Here is a 16,844-nt window from a genome sequence, read left to right as displayed (position 1 = left end):
CATAAAATGTTAAAGTTTTGGAGTGATATAGCAACATCAGAATAACATAACATCAAAACAAGACAAGAAAGCAAGAAGAAGAGCCTATTGCCTAGACAAACTCACGCCCATAACTCACGTGACCCTACCCTTCTTGACGCCGATCAATATGCTATTAATAAAACAACACATTGATGATGTTGATGATCTTGGAAATACAAAGAAGACTTGCTTAAGGTAAAGGTAGTGTTGTTGGACATAAGACATGGAATATTTGAACACGGAGAGGGAATATTGGAGAGGAGGATTATATGCTACATAATTAGACAAATGCTAGCGTTGAAATTCTTAACGTTAACGTTGGAACGGATGCACTTCTTTATACTATTCCTACTTGCACTTCCTCCCACGCTCCCTTCACACACTTACACTTCCCTACTTTTTTAATAATTAATCGCAACTCCTATATCTTTTACTTTCTCCTATATTACCTTTCAATTCTTCTAAATTTTGTCAAAATTGTAGGTTTCTAGAATCAATAACATATTTATCTTTTATGTTTTTAACTACAATCAATAAAATATCACGAGGGTTTGGCTTTTCTAGAATCAATAAGATATCACCAGGAAAATGAAGAAATCCCTTCATATCTATGAATTAAATTATTGGTCATGATTACATAACATTACATACTATTTATATTGTAACTTTATTGAGAAAATCTTTATTATTAATTTAAATGTAGTGTTTAGTGACACTCTATTCGAATAAAATGAAGGGTGTATTATCGGCCTTAAAATAGATTATAAAATCAATGGAAGTGGATGTCTTCCCTTTAGTTTCATTCAACCTAGTAATTTTTATGTGGCTATGTTACTTTATACGAAGTTTAACCTTATAGTTATTTATACATGTAGGTAACTATTTAAGTGTAAATTTAGTTATTTAAAATATCCAAATTTTAAATTTTTGTATCATCCCAATTAATACATATAAAGGGATAATTTAGAAAATGTATATATTTTGAAAAAAAAAAACATATATGGTCATATAGTTATATGTTAGCCACATTTTCTCTCTTGCTACGACTTTTGTATCACTAAAATTCATTCCAAATTGTAAAAAAATAAAATAAAATCACACTTTTAAATCAGAATGACAGAGCAATTAAAAAATTTCAAGAAAAACCCACCAAAGTGATGACTTTTTTTTTATTAATTCCAATCACTAGACATAAGTCTCAGAAAAACTATCAAGGAGAGTTTAGGTAACATTGTTGTGATTAGATAGATTGTGGTATATAAGTCAAAAAGCGCGTTGGAGTAACACTCTGAGAGATATGACAACACCATAGTTGAGGGCCTTATCAGCATATTTTTCTCTTCTGCATGTGGTTGTGGGTCTGCAACCTGCTCTCACCTACACTCTCTATACTCATACTCACACACTCATATATATATATATATATATATATATATATATATATATATATATATATATATATATATATATATATATATATATATATATATATATATATTCCTTTTTCTTAAATCTTTCAACCTTTCTTCTCACCTCCAAATTTGGACGTGTACAACACGAGCTTAAGAAATGTATGAAAATGAGATGTTGTTGATAAACGAGTTAAAAAAGATGTAGGAGAATCAAAGAGGTGGGATTAGAGTTTGAGTTAGGGTGCTAAGTGTTAATTAATTTTTGTGGGGATGATGTGTGGTTGGGTATGGAAAATACAGATATAGAAACAGTCATTTTCCTGTGAGTATATATAGGCAAGGTTAAGCATGTCATAGGTAGAAAACGATGAGGTTTAATGGCACATATGTGTACATCTGCACGTAACAGAGAGAGTGAGAGAGAAAGAGAAAGGAGGGTGAGTTTGAAGAGGATATTTTGGGGTGGCAGTGAATCCTCGTTCATAATAAAAGAGGAATATTCCAATTAAAGAAAAATGCAATTTAAAAGAGATAAACTAAACTCTGATAGAAACAAAAAGAGCAGGGAATTTTAACGGGTCGCGATCCATCATCTTAAACTAGACACTCAATTTCCATTCCTATATTCCATTCAACAGTACCCCTTTTGTTTTTCTCGAAATCCAACCATATTCCTGCCAAGAACCACCATTACATCGCCGCTTCAAACTTCTCTTTTTTCTTTTCTTTTAATTTAATTACCTGCAGATAAGGGAAACCAGTGACCAGACTCTTCCCTTCTTCACTTTCTCTCTCTCTCTATCTATATCTCTCTCTCTATATCTCTCTCTCTATATCTATCTATCTATCTATCTACAGCAGTAGTAGTAGTACTTTGATGACTAATATATCTCTCAGCTTCCATAAATAACTGCTACCCCTTTTCACTAACTTTTGGTTCAAACCACCATCCCCAAAAAACTCTGATCTTTTCTCTTTCCCTTTTTTTTATCTGACTAGTGGTGACAAGTAGTCCCTGGAAATTAATTACTCTCTCTCTCTCTCTCTCTTTCAGCTTTTAAAATTTTCCATATGGTGGTCTTCCTTCAACCCTAGTGGGATCCTATACTAAAAGCCTATAACCACACCGTCTCAAATCATAAGTCACTCATGATATAATCACACCCTTAAACCCTTCCTTTCACCTCTTTCAACTTCTTCAATTCCATCACCTCTTACTATATTTGCTTTTCCACTTCACACCCTCACTTTAACTCTCAACTCTTCCATTCCCTTATATATATATTTCACTACCTTAACAAACACAGATCTTCTCCGTTCTTCGGTTTCTCTATATTTTTATCTGTCTTTTTCTACCTATCTCCATGTTCACCAATTCACATACGCTAATGCAAACTTTGTTGTCATCTTTGCCGGAGCCAGACCTCTCCTTGAACATAAGCCCTCCCTCTATTTCTGAGGTCAAGGAAGTGGGGTGTTTCGGCAAAGTGATTTACAGCGACATGTGTTCAACTTCTGATTCTGGGAGCAGTGGAGCTAGTGATTTGAGTCATGAGTTCCATAACCTTGGTCACCATCGTGAGCCCACGTTGAAGTTAGGCTTTGGAACAATGGATTTGAATCCTCGCCATCATCAGGTTCATGGTGACACCAGAAGCTTCACTCACCATAACCACCACCACCACCACCACCACCTTCAGCCTCACATCTACGGCCGCGATTTCAAACGAACTGCAAGAGTCGTCAATGGCGTCAAAAGAAGCGTCAGGGCTCCTCGGATGAGATGGACCACCACCCTCCATGCCCATTTTGTTCACGCGGTTCAACTTCTTGGCGGCCATGAAAGTAAGTCTTTCGAAATCCATCGCTAAAATTTAGCAGATTCCAAAATCAATGAAAAAAAAACCATATTTTTCTTGAATTACTTTAAAAACCATGATGTTCTATAAGCCATGGTCTAATTACATTATACGTGTGAGTATTGTTTGAGGGCTTGTTATTATATGTTGGAATGTAAAAGGTGATGGTCCTGAGATAAAACATATGTATAAATATATATAGATATAGATATATATTCTAGGTTATGTCTAATCTTGAGTTTGTCTTATCACACTTGCAGGAGCAACTCCGAAGTCTGTGTTAGAGTTAATGAATGTTAAGGATCTAACCCTAGCCCACGTCAAGAGTCACTTGCAGGTGGGGTAGTTTCTATTCTCTCCCCATTATATTTCTCCATAGTCTTTGAGCTTAATGAGTGAAGTTCCTATATTCTTCCTCTTTGAATTAGTTTCTGACTAGACAGAAGAAAAGAAAGGGAAAAAAGGACTATTGTTAGTCGCTATAGGTTGCCTCTAGTAGTGGGGAAGGTAGAACCAAGGACTAGGGACAAAAGGGGTATCTAGATTATGTAATGCAATCTTAGCCTTTGTGGACTTTTCTTCTCATTTTATCTTTTATGCGGGGTGTTCATGCAGATGTATAGAACAGTGAAGAGCACTGACAAAGGCACCACAGGTAATTGAATCTCGGAGTGTTGTGTTCCTTCTCAAGGACCCTTTTTTCGTTTCTTCTTCTATTATTATCATCATTATTATTCTCTTTGTTTGAGATCTTTGGTGATTCGGGTGTGACAGAAAACTCTATGATTTGCCTAGTACTGTTCCCCGTTAAAAACAAAAGTCTCTTTGGCATATAGGACTTGTTTCAAAATCGCCAAGTGAATTATTAACCTCTGGTGTCTGATAAAGGAAGAGCAATGGCTCCATTGATGATGAATTTTGCAGGCCATGGGCAGACAAATATTGCAGTATTGAATCCAAGGCAAGGGATTAACATTGTTCATCTGCATGCACCTTCACCCAATTTACCAGACCCGATTCAAAGTTCCCACAGGTTATTCATTCATTTTTTGCATCAGTTCCCTAAACGATTCTGTCTTTTAATTTTCTGTGCTTTTTCAGATTTCATTCACACACCATGATGTTTTTTCTCTATCCAAATTAATGTTAACTTATTGACTAATGGTGATTCAACTGGACCATTACATTAAAAGCAACCTACGAGGGTGTCGGAGAACAATGTATATGCACGGTTTTTCAAAAATCCCTCTTGTTTCATCCTTTTGTTTATTTTCTTTTTCTTTTCCTTGCAAACTTTTTACAATAGCGATACTCATATACCTCACTTTTACGTGAAAATAAAAATAGAGAAAAAAAATTAACGGAAAAAGAACTGTTATATAAATAGAAAATGGAAAAAATAATTGAGTGGATGTTTGGCACAAAAGAGATAAACTGAGTGTAAAGTTAATTTTCTAAGTTTTATACATCCCCTATAATTAAAAGTTTAATGTTTGGTGTCGGTAAGACTTTTTTTACCAAATCTTTTTTTGTTTTTTTAAATTCACGTGTGTCATTGGCTTTTTCTTATTTTTTTATTACAAGCTTCTATAACGACAGCTTGAAAACATGTACATAGATTTTGACGAGTAAAAGCTAGGGTTTCTATAGGTAGGTATGAGGGTGGTCATTTTCTACATGGATTCTTAATAATGCTTTCGTATTCTTGATCCCAATGCATGGCAAAAGTTCTACCCTGTGGTTCAAATCTCAATGTGTTACATAAGCCACATTTTTTAAAGAAAAGTAAAAGTGATACAATAAACTTCAAATGTTATAGTAATAACCTTGTGAGATCCTTAATTGGTCGTGGACCAACTAATCCACCACCTAATAATTTATTTTTGTCTATAAATACACAATAAGGAGAATGACACGAATGAGTTACAAAGAAATACAGTTTCATTATTTGGTTAAATATATGTTTCACTACCAAAATTGAGATTGCAAACAAAAACTGTTCCTCTCTTCATGAAGAGGGTTGTATGTTATAAAATCTCACTTCTTTCCATTTCCGAATAAGATCACATATAAAGTTTCAACATCTCAATTAATTCCTTGGCAAATTGAAAGTTTTGGATGTTGACCGTTAGTGCATCACATGGCATTTCGCCTCATTGAAAAGGCAATCGGATGAACTCGTATGTAGCAATGGCGTTTGAAGTTGCACACATTAAGGAATTGGATTTGGAGTTTTGTTACACAGTGTAAAACATAATACTAAGTAGAAGATGTTCACTTTCAACATTAATATGTTGTTCACTTTTCAGGACAGCGTGGCAACAATCATCAATAGAGACAAAAACAAAGAACAGTAGACAAGAAGCAGAGATGGGTTTGACGTATTGTGAGGTGAAGGGAAGTGAAAGCATGGTAAGTTGTGACATAAATGGATGTAGCTTCTGGCTTGTAGTTTTGTTGCATGCATTTATGAATATTCTCGAAATGGCTTATGTCACTAACAAGGGTAATAATTTATATATATAATATTACAGGTGAATGGCTTGGATTCTACCAGTTTGTCACGTTCCGAGGGAATGCTTGACCTAGAATTCACCCTTGGAAGACCCATTTGGCAAAAAGACCACGCAGAATCATCCAGAGAGTTAACTCTTTTAAACTGCTGAAACAGCTAAAACAACGTTAAAAAAAGTAAAGAAAGTTAAGGTTAAATTAGGTTAAGTTTAAATAACCAGCCTTTGACATGTGTGGATGATGATGATGATGATGATGAAGAAGAGATGAGGAATTGTTGTATGTGAATGATTTTGATTGTGTGTGTATGTAAGGATGTGTTTGGGAGAGAGAAGAGGAATGGGATAAAGAAATTATGCTAAAGAACATATGCTTGAGTCCAAGGAATTTTTCAGGCATTGTCCTTGATGTCATTTTCTGTGGAAGCTATAGAATAGAACATGATGAAAAATAAAAATGGAATGGTTTGTTTGAGGTCATGGACCATGCATAGGTTATAGTTAGGCAAAATAGGACCCATTTGGAAATGCTGATATGAGACAGGTGGGTCATGTTTTCTGCCAGACCATCATCACATATGTACCACATACACATACATGTTATCTATCACCCACATTAATTCACTTTTACAAATTAATATTCCAAACTTTTTTGTCTTCTTTTATTTATATATATATATATATATATATATATATATATATATATATATATATATATATATATATATATATATATATATATGTGTGTGTGTGTGTGTGTGTTGTCTTCTTGTATACACATTCAAACTCATAATATATTAACTGATCAATTGATATAAATATAAAAAGTTACTGTTAATTTTGTTTCCACTCAACAACTTAATTTTCTGATTAAAATGAGTGTGCTATAGAGGTTTTCTTTCTTGGATTTTCTACTTCCAACCATCAATGTAGGATTCATATTCTTCATAAAATGTAAAATTTGATCGGACCACTACAATATGCTTTCTTCACTCTTGACACTCGAATATCTCATTGATTCATTCTTTTAAGAAGGACTTTTAAGAGTTTAATATTCATATAAACAATCACCCTCCAACTTTATCCTATCAACTAATAAAAATATCTTTTTTTAACTGTTTTATAAACATTTTTATAGAAGAATATATATATTATTGTAAGGTTAATATTCTTCTGAATATTTGGGTTTTTTTGCTGAATATTTTTTGTCGTTCCTTTACTGCAGTTTCAAGATACACTAAAAGATGATGCCTTCAAAAAATACATTACTTTTCGTATATTAAAAAGACTTTTAATATATTGTAAAACACCTAGATAATCAAAGACACTGGAGGACAATATAAAAAAACATAGCAGAAAATTCAAATTTCTAATAAAAAACTGAATTTGATGTTTTAAAACATACTATAAACTATTTTAACATACCAACGACGATGTATTTTTACGATAGACAACACCAAAAGTTCAATAGAGAATTTAAATAGTTAAGAAGTTATATTATATATATATATATATATATATATATATATATATATATATATATATTATAAATTGATATTTTCTCTAGTTGGACTTCCAATACATCTCTTGAGATCAAAACATATACATATCGAGTGAGAGGTTGAACATTAATAGATTATCGAATAATATCTGATAGCGAATAAAATAATAAACTTCAATAAGATAAGTTCTAACTCATAAATTTAATAATATATTAAGAAAAAAACTTTAAATTTAGCTTGATTTCGACTAGTAAAATGAGCTCCAACTCATAAATTTAATACTATTGTTGAGAGGAGAAGCTTTCTTGAGTGTGGTAAATGTGTTTTTTTGATGTTGAACTATGTAAAATGTTATTTCTTAAGTGATTAAATTGTTAGAATCTGATTGTATTAATCGATTAAGCAGTGTCAACAATAAGTTAAATATGTCAAAAGCATAACATAGTTGTACTGCCTAATTTAATTGATTAAGGAAATAATCTAATCAGTTAAAACAGAGAGTTGGGCCTAATCAATTAAAGAAATAACCTAATTGATTAAATGCATTAGGATTTTATATATTCTATATATATGTGTGATCTAACTTATTTATATAACGAAGTAGTTTGCATTTTTCTAACAAAAAGTGAAACAAGAACACAAAAACACATCAAGGAGTTGTCTTGAGACATTCTTGGAATAATCAACCAACCATTTTGAAGAATCTCAAAAATCTCCAAGGTTCTAAAAATGGTAGAACATTTATAAGATCTGTACATAAGTGGTGCACTTAGGTTTTGTTTTCTTGTATAGATTTCTTAGTTACCTTAGTTGTATAGGCAAGGTGTGAGAGAGTGTGTTATTGAACTTCTCTAGTTTGTAATTTTGTGTATTGGAGTGTGTGAAGATATAATTGAGTGTTTCTTTGTATTATTAACCCTTTGCAATATAGTATAATTCCTCCAACTCAAGTTGTTAGAGAAAGACTTGATGTAGACTCAGATTTAGAATCAAACCAGTATAAAATTAGCGTGTGGTCTTATTTAAGTTTCTACATTTTCTCTTGTTGATCATAATATTTTGTGAATTGATTTCAAGAACTAAAATTTTCAAATAGCAATTAAAAGTTGTTTTAAATCCAATTCATGTTCTCTTAAATTGAGATATAGGAACTCTAGTTTTAACATGTTATGAATTGAACTTTAAATATAATTTAATTTTATAAAATCTAAGATAATATTTACACTTATTTATATTTTTTAAATTAGTTTTAGCGTGACTTCCAACATAGACTTTAACTATTACTTTGCCCGAAACTGAAAAAGTTGCCTGTGTTTGTCTACAAAGTATATCTTGCCAAATTATATACATGAGTACATGTTTAAAGTTTTTTTTTTCTTCTGAAATACAAAAGATATAAAGAAAGGGAGTATATTTTATTAGAAAACAAAAGGTCAATAAGCAAACAGGCACTGGGTGTTACCTTTTCCTTTTCCGTAGTGCCTTGGGGAAAGGTGTAGTTCTATTTATTGTGGCCCATTAGAAGACTTTTCTTGTGGGCCGAAGTTCTTATTTCTGATTTCGACAAATTTTAAATCATTTCATGTGGTAAGAACAATCCCTCTATGTTGTAGAAAAAAGAAAAAGTAGAAGGCCCACCCATTTGGTCCTACCTCTGTTATGACTTCTGATCTATAATAATTTTCACTGAATTATCATTGGAAGGAAAAAAATTATAAAAAGATAATACTAAACATAAAAAATAATGTTGAAAAATTATTTAAAGATAAATTACATTAGATGTGATTAAATATATGCTAAGTTATAAATTTAAATGGCATAAAAATATTTTTTAAATATTTGAAAACATTGATAGGGTAATATAATATTAAAAGGTGCTTCACTTTTCCTTTGTTAGAAAGTCACTTTCTGTAGGTACTAAGTGTATAAAAAGTGTAGATGTGTCCCTCTGCATTCCCTAGCCCAATTGAACACTTTTGTTGTGGGCCGAAATCCGTTTTGCCGATCTGATCCATTTTTCAATCATCTCGTCTTAAGTACGAAAAATGAAAAAGTAAAAGGCCCACTACATTGTCCTAGTTCTGTCATGAATATACGATGAGAGTTACTCCCTCCACCACCACATACTATTCATTTCACCTCCTCATTCTTCTTTTGTCCTTTAATAACATTTATACAGATGTGAATATGCATTTTTTAAATGGATGTCCACATCCGTGGATGGATATTGACATCCGTTAAAGGACAAATGGATGTTGATATCCGTTCACGGATGTTGACATCCGAATCGAGGGTCCACGTATGTTGACATTCGTCCAACCACATGTAGTGTTATCTTTTAATTCGCGAATAGAGAATAAGGGTCACATATGTGCGTCACTTTTTCAATTCGCGGTCTGCCTTATCATCAGTGCACCACACACCACACCATTGCTTCAGTCGCTCGACACTGTCACCAAACCAAAACCCGGCGGTTTCAGTTCCGGAAAAGCGGCCAAGAAGAAGAAGCAGCCGAAGGATGACCCGAGGACGGTCGAAAACGGGCTTCGGTTCAATTTCATGGAGGAGCTCATGGATCGGGCCCGGAACCGCGACTCAAACGACGTGTCGGAAGTCATATACGACATGATCGCCGCGAGCCTCAACCCTGACCCTCGGTCATTTCATGGATTGGTAGTGTCGCACACCCTCAACGGCCATGAAGAAGCCGTGGTATGATAATTTCTCTACGACGATGCCGAAAGCCGTTTGAATTCAACTGATTAATTTTTTACGCAGATGGAATCGTTGAGAAGAGAGTTGGCTGCAGGGCTTCAATCGGTTCACGAGACATTCATGGCATTGGTAAGGTTATTTGGGTCTAAAGGTCGCGCAATTAGAGGTCTCGAAATACTTGGAGATATGCAAGACCTATATTATGATATTCGCTAAGTTTGGATTGTTATTGGTATATTCATTTTGACTAATTGATTAAACTTCTCTGCTCTTAAAACGTATAGGAGAAAGAGGTAAGAGGATAAAATAAATTGTGCTTTATTAGTAAACTAAAATCATGCACTTGAACTTTTGTAGAGACTAGTATTTATAAAAGCTAAGTGTCGAAGTTTATTTTAGCTTGAGGGCATGTATGGACGAATTTCTTCATAAAATCTTTTAAAAGAGAAATTTAAGAAGAGGAGCATGGCTATGCAACGTTCGGTCGAGGCGGTGGATGCTTATGTGGCTGCCGAGAGCTTGGGCGAAGCGAAACTTCCTTCTACAGTATGTGTAAATGTAGGGGTGTAGAGAGATTTAGAATTTTAAAAATGATAAATAAAATTAAATTAATATAAAGTATTTTTGGAATTAAAAAAAATAGCGGGGAGGTGTAGGAGCACTTGGGGTGATGGAGGGAGCAACTCTCATATATGATTTATGATATTTTTTTAGGATTTGTAGGAATTAAACAAATATTTTATAAATCTAATTTATAAAATCAAAATCATTCAAAATTAATTTTAATTAAAACCTATTTTATAAAATCAAAATCAATTTTACAAACCCTTAACTATTAATGATTAATTTAAATTGTGCTTAATTTAACTTAGACCTCTTAACCATAATAGTATAAAACTCGTCTTTTATTCTATATATATATATGACTACTAAATCAACATATATTTGATCCATCTTATTTTTTTTATCAGTACAATATCGTACAAAACAGTTAATTATAATGGTTTTTTTGTTAGCTCTGACAATTAAGAAGCTAATAGATATTTGCGCTATTAGGTTCAAGTCTAAAAGTCCAATGAACAATCATATAAATAACATATTGTATAAATCATATTAATTATATTTATTACTGTCGCACTAAGTTAATTTGAGTAAGAATGTCTTCTACATACACCTCTACGTACACCTGTCCTTAACGAATGTTCATAAAAAAAAAATGAATACAAAGAAAAAAAAAAGACAGGTACTACAGGTATTGGGAATATTGAAAATTGAAAGTGTTTGAGGTGTTCTTAAAAGTTAACCGTACACAATCAACTTTATAAAAACATAAACAAATGGTGTGTTATGTCTAAACTTTGGCTGTAATCTTTTCATCTTTCATTTTTTTGGGTGATTTTTTTATTGTTGTTATTTATATTTCACTTATTTAAATGATGAAATGTGTGAGGCCAAGGATCTACTAAATATTAATAGGCCGAGTGATGTAGCTTGTTAGGTCCAAATATAGTTTAGGGTCCAAATACACCGATTTTTTTTATAATATATATAAAAATTATCTAGAATTAAATTGTAAAAAATTATTTATATTTGTTTATATATTATAATTTTATTTTATTTTTATCGTAAAAAAATTGAAGACACCCACGCTATGCACAGTAGTATATAATGTAAATTAAATTACTAAATAGATATTGAACTAGTTTAAAATTTTAAAGAAACTATCTGAATTAATAATTTTAAGTAAGATTTTAATTTTGTTTATCTTTGACCGAGTTCTGTTATTTTTAAAACTATAAAATTCCAATTGTTTGGTTTGCATTTTACAACCTCGTTTCTACAAAATTTAAGAAAACATTCACAAATTTTGTAAAACCAATTATTAATTGCTTCGAAGGCTTTGCTGATAGTCCAAACACACGATATGTTTATAATATGCCAAAAAGTATAAATGAGATTAAAGATAATTTATTTGGTTTAAAAGTGTCTTATGCATTCTTTGATAGTTTGTTATTGTTTACTTTTTAATAATTTTTTTTATAATGATAAAGGATATATGTGTTTTGGAGTGTTAAGTGATACCATGAAATTTTAATAATAAATAATTTATATAATTTTAGATTTATTTGTGATATTTTTAAATCTTACTTTATTTGTGATATAGTAACCGCTTGCTCTGTCATGAAATGAGCAATGGACACGAGCAATAGATACCTCTTGATATGAAACATTTGGTCTTTTAGATGATCGAACCACAAACAATATTAAGAATAAGAATAATCATATTAACTCTAATCCCGATTATTATCGAATTGGACTGTAATTAGGCTGACACTAATTAGAAGTTTATCCTAAAATTTATAAATACAAATTTGATATCTAAGTAGTTAATTAGCTTTACTACAGATTTATTATCAAAGTACTCGAACAAACATTCACTTTAGCATCATAGTGCATTATGCAGATAACACTCGCTGCACCTAATCAAACCGAACAATGAAGAGAGAAGGCCAAAAATCGAAACTTTGGTCTAAGCTTGAGATTTGGAGATAATTTATATAAGAATATTTAACCTTGGTCTTATAAACCAAAACAATCAAAATTATGATTAATATGATTGTTCTTGTTACTAATCTTATTTGTGATTAGACCGTCTAAAAGACCGAATGTTTCGCAATGGGTTAAGGAGTGTTGACCGTACTTGACATACTATGCACACATCAATACCTAAGTATTGTTATTATTTTTTGCAATTATATTTTCATAAATAAAAGAAAAAAATGAGTTATATTAAAAATTAGCATAAAGTTTAATAGATAAAATAGAATAATATGGTGTAACATGGTCCATAGAAGGCACCGGAAGTTGTGACAAGACAAGCGTGGTCCTTGATGGATGATAATCATTCATTGTGTCATAACTGCGACCACATGGTAATAGCAATGATGCCCGAAAAGGATTGTCACAATGCCTCTTTCATTTTCTCTGCTGCATCTTCTCAATACCTCTTTCTTGTCACGCTTTCTTTCTCATTAAATTAAATATTTGGATCCAACTTCCCGATCTAGTCTAATTTAAATTTCATATTTTAAAATTTATATTTGAGTATTTAATTTATTAGATTACTCAGATTTAAGTTGTTTTGGGATTGCAATTTAATTTGATTTGATTTTAGATTGTAAATTTATATTAAATTAAAATTTTTAATTAACAATTATTTTTATTTTGAATAAATAACGTAAATATATTAAATTTTTAACTGACATATTGAAAATAAAGTTTAAAATTTAAAATATATTTATAAATTTATAAATATTAAAATATAAATTCGATTAAGCTGGTTTCCATAAAATTTTAATTTGTTATTCGAATTCAATTGTAATTATCTATTTTACTTTTTTATTTATCAAATGACTTGCTTTCTAATATAATCTAATGATCAAATTTATTTTGGGTTTATTTGGTTTGGTCACATACAATTTGTTTGTTCAACCTTAATTTAAATGTTTTTTTTATATTTTGGAACTTTTTAATGTCATTTTAAATTATTTAAAAGTGAGTATTAAATTTATTAAAATAATAATTCTTTATTTTAACGATATATCATATTTAAATATAACTAATAGATAAATATTGGCAAAAAATTAGTAATACAAGGACCAATATTATATGAGTAATGCTCTGATAAATAAAATAATTATGTATTAAATATTATCCTAATAGTAATATAAAGTCTTAAGAGTATTTAAATAAACATGTGTTACACGGATCCATTTAATCTTACATATATTAAGTTCTAGAAATCAATAAATAGGAAACTTATATTATTAATTAGAAAATATATTCTCACGTTTGAACTTCATTTTATTTTAGTCCTTCAAATTTAATTGTAATATATTTATCACTCAAATTTAAAATTAATATTTAAATCTCTCGAATTTAAAAATAATTTTTTAGTCAACCAAATTAAAAATTATATTTTAGTACCTAAATTTAAAAGTGAATTTTCAAGTTTTCTTATAAAAAAATAACTGATTTTGACTTCTAAAATTGATGTTAAGAATTTGCTGCACAACTAACACGTATTTAATTTGAGAAAAATAATTTTGATAATGTTTAAAATTTCTTTTTTAATTCTCTCTTTTACCTCTCCTCTCATTGAGTATAGACCTTCATTATAGTTTTTATTTTTATCTTTTATGTTATTTGTTACATTGTCATGGATTAAATTTTTATTTATTTATTTATTTTTCAAATAAAATATGATGCCTTTTGTAGCAAGGACCAACAAATTTGAAATAATTGTTGATACATACATATGAGTTTAAAATCACTCCATTTAAGAATAATAGCCAAACATAGTTTTGGTGATAAACTTTATTAGAGTTCAATTTCTATAAGGAGTGAAAGAAAGAAATGAAAACCTTAAGGTGTGTTTGGCAGAAAAAAAATGTGAAAGATGATTGAGGAATTTAGAAGTTATTCCAACTTGCTGGTCGCACCCCATGCTTACAATAACCTCGCCTCTCTTTCGTTTTCTTTTTTATTTTTATTCTCAAAGCCCGACAAGACTAGCCCAGAACTTCTATGCTACATCTATTCTTTAATTCCTATTCTCACTCCCATCCTTTTGACAGCTCTATGATCCAGTGATGTTGCTTGGATTCTACCTTTTGACTTATAACCTTCTACAGTTACCGTCTTAAATGACATACACATTTTATATAACTTCAATAACCAAAATTATAAGATTTCAAAATAACTCTTTAATCTAAGCATTAAGTCTTCAACACTTCTTCATAAACAGAAAGTTAGGATTGAATACATGAGGACTCAAGGAAAAATTGAATGGTCAGCTTATTGTGCTCCAAGATGCCTTCACATAATACTTGACAATTAAGGAAAGTTCTATATATTCATATTTTTAGCAGATAATTCAACATTAAGATAATCAATTCTAAGCGGTTAAATAACACCTTAAAGAGTTCTTTAAGAGAAAATCCAAATTTGAAGATAAATCATATATGTAACAAAGTTGTGAGGAAATAAAATATAAATGTGTCAATAGTTATGGCTCGTAGGACAAGGGTAATGACATCAAACCAAGTAGAAGGTTCATTTAAAGACCAATATAAAACGATTTATCACCATGCACATAGGTGCAAAATCCAGCATGCCTTTTTGTGAAGTAAAAAAACTATCCTCGATCCAAGCCTCAAAAGGGTTGATAATAAGCAAAATCAATGAATTCATGATAAAACCCTTCTGAACATCTATTTTGTTTATCTTTAATTTTGTTTATCTTTAACATAGCTTGTTACACATATTTTTGGCAATTATTGCTTTATGGTGAAATACATTATGTACTTTGTATTATTTTTGTCAAACATTAATGTTATTATATTATTAAAAAACTTATTGGATGTACTATTATTATGTATCAATTCATAGGTTGTGTACAATTAACTACAAAAACAACATTACCAACAAGGGCTACATTGACAAAATTTTACAAAAATTAGGACTTATTTGAACTAAACATAAATAGTCATAACTTTTTCCATTGATTCGTTAGTTAACATTACAAAACAGAGTGCTACAACCTTAACAATTGAGTCGGCCTTAATAACTCCCCAAACCAAAACACAACATGACAACCTAAACACATCAATTTTTTTTTTCAACATTAGTGGCACCATCACCATGTTCATTACTCCAACAATACAAACTACTCCTACTAATAATTTGATCCTTTTTATCGAAACCCTTAGTGAATTCTTCAAATCATATATCTTCCTTCTTTGTCTGACGATAATAACATCCCTTTCATCAACCTTTTCTTCACAATACCATTTGAAATAGTTACACCACACTACACCACATTAAAAGAACCATTATTTTATATTCAACACAAAAATAACAAACACAATATTAGTTACCAACAAAAAATTCTATTAAAAATAACAACAAAATTTGGTATTATTAATCTAACCTTGTAGTTAGGATAATCTCAAAATGTTTACCCACATTCGATGAAGTTTTTGTCATTCTCAAGGTTGTCAACTCTCCAAATTGCAAATGTGGGTTAATCTCATTCTCCTTAAACCACCACCATAAGAGGAGCGATTGCAACAATGTTGTTGCCAACTATTACAGCAAGAGGAAAAAGATTAACAATGAGACATACCTTTAAGCAACTTACACGATTTCAGGGGGAGAGTTAGGATAACTTTTTTCTTCAAGTCACGAAAAAACTCATATTGAGTTCCTTTCATGCCCTGTAAACCCAAATTCTCTTTTTAACCCCAATTTTCATTTCAAGATAAATTAAACATTTTGATATATACATAAAATGGATTATGTAATGAAACACAATACACTTCATGCAAACCATGTCAGCTTATATTAACTATTTAAGCGTTGCAAAGAAAAAATCAAATTGAAAAAAATTAACAAAAATTGAGAAAATAAGAAAAAAAAAACTAACTCAACAAAAATAAAAATACAATAGTATTTAAACCTATTTTATATTATTAAAAATTTCACAACCAAACATACAAGCAACTTTTTCTTAATTATTAACACGACTTTAATATATGAAAGAAAAAGTTTCATCACACTATTTTTTTTAACTAACAAAAGCTTTGTTTTATGTATGTAAAGTTGAATATTAGATTATTTACTTTTTATTATTTATAATTTTCATACTTTTTAATTTTAATTAATTTATAAATTCAATTATTGTGGTGGAAAGAAAAATGAAATTTTTTTTAATCTATTTGATTCTAATAAAATAGTATCTCTATAAAGGCATAGGTAACA

The 16,844-nt window shown here is 30.4% G+C and overlaps 2 protein-coding genes across 2 annotated transcripts; both read left to right on the top strand.

Annotated features, from left to right (window-relative positions):
• Positions 1-2,098: 2,098 nt before the first annotated feature.
• ATS (Homeodomain-like superfamily protein) lies at positions 2,099-6,452 on the top strand. Its single transcript, XM_047296799.2, has 6 exons — positions 2,099-3,278; positions 3,553-3,629; positions 3,908-3,947; positions 4,217-4,325; positions 5,602-5,704; positions 5,827-6,452. Exons 1-6 carry the CDS (start codon positions 2,798-2,800, stop codon positions 5,956-5,958), a joined length of 942 nt encoding a protein of 313 aa, XP_047152755.1. The 5' UTR covers positions 2,099-2,797; the 3' UTR covers positions 5,959-6,452.
• A 3,055-nt stretch (positions 6,453-9,507) lies between these two features.
• LOC124824361 (uncharacterized) lies at positions 9,508-10,238 on the top strand. Its single transcript, XM_047296790.1, has 3 exons — positions 9,508-9,606; positions 9,747-10,019; positions 10,086-10,238. Exons 1-3 carry the CDS (start codon positions 9,508-9,510, stop codon positions 10,236-10,238), a joined length of 525 nt encoding a protein of 174 aa, XP_047152746.1.
• Positions 10,239-16,844: the final 6,606 nt, after the last annotated feature.

The sequence above is a fragment of the Vigna umbellata genome, chromosome 1, assembly GCF_029865625.1.
Source record: "Vigna umbellata cultivar VRB3 chromosome 1, Vumbellata_1.0, whole genome shotgun sequence".
NCBI lineage: Eukaryota > Viridiplantae > Streptophyta > Magnoliopsida > Fabales > Fabaceae > Vigna > Vigna umbellata.
Note: the sequence above shows the minus strand (reverse complement) of the source record. Positions and strands in the feature narration are given on the sequence as shown.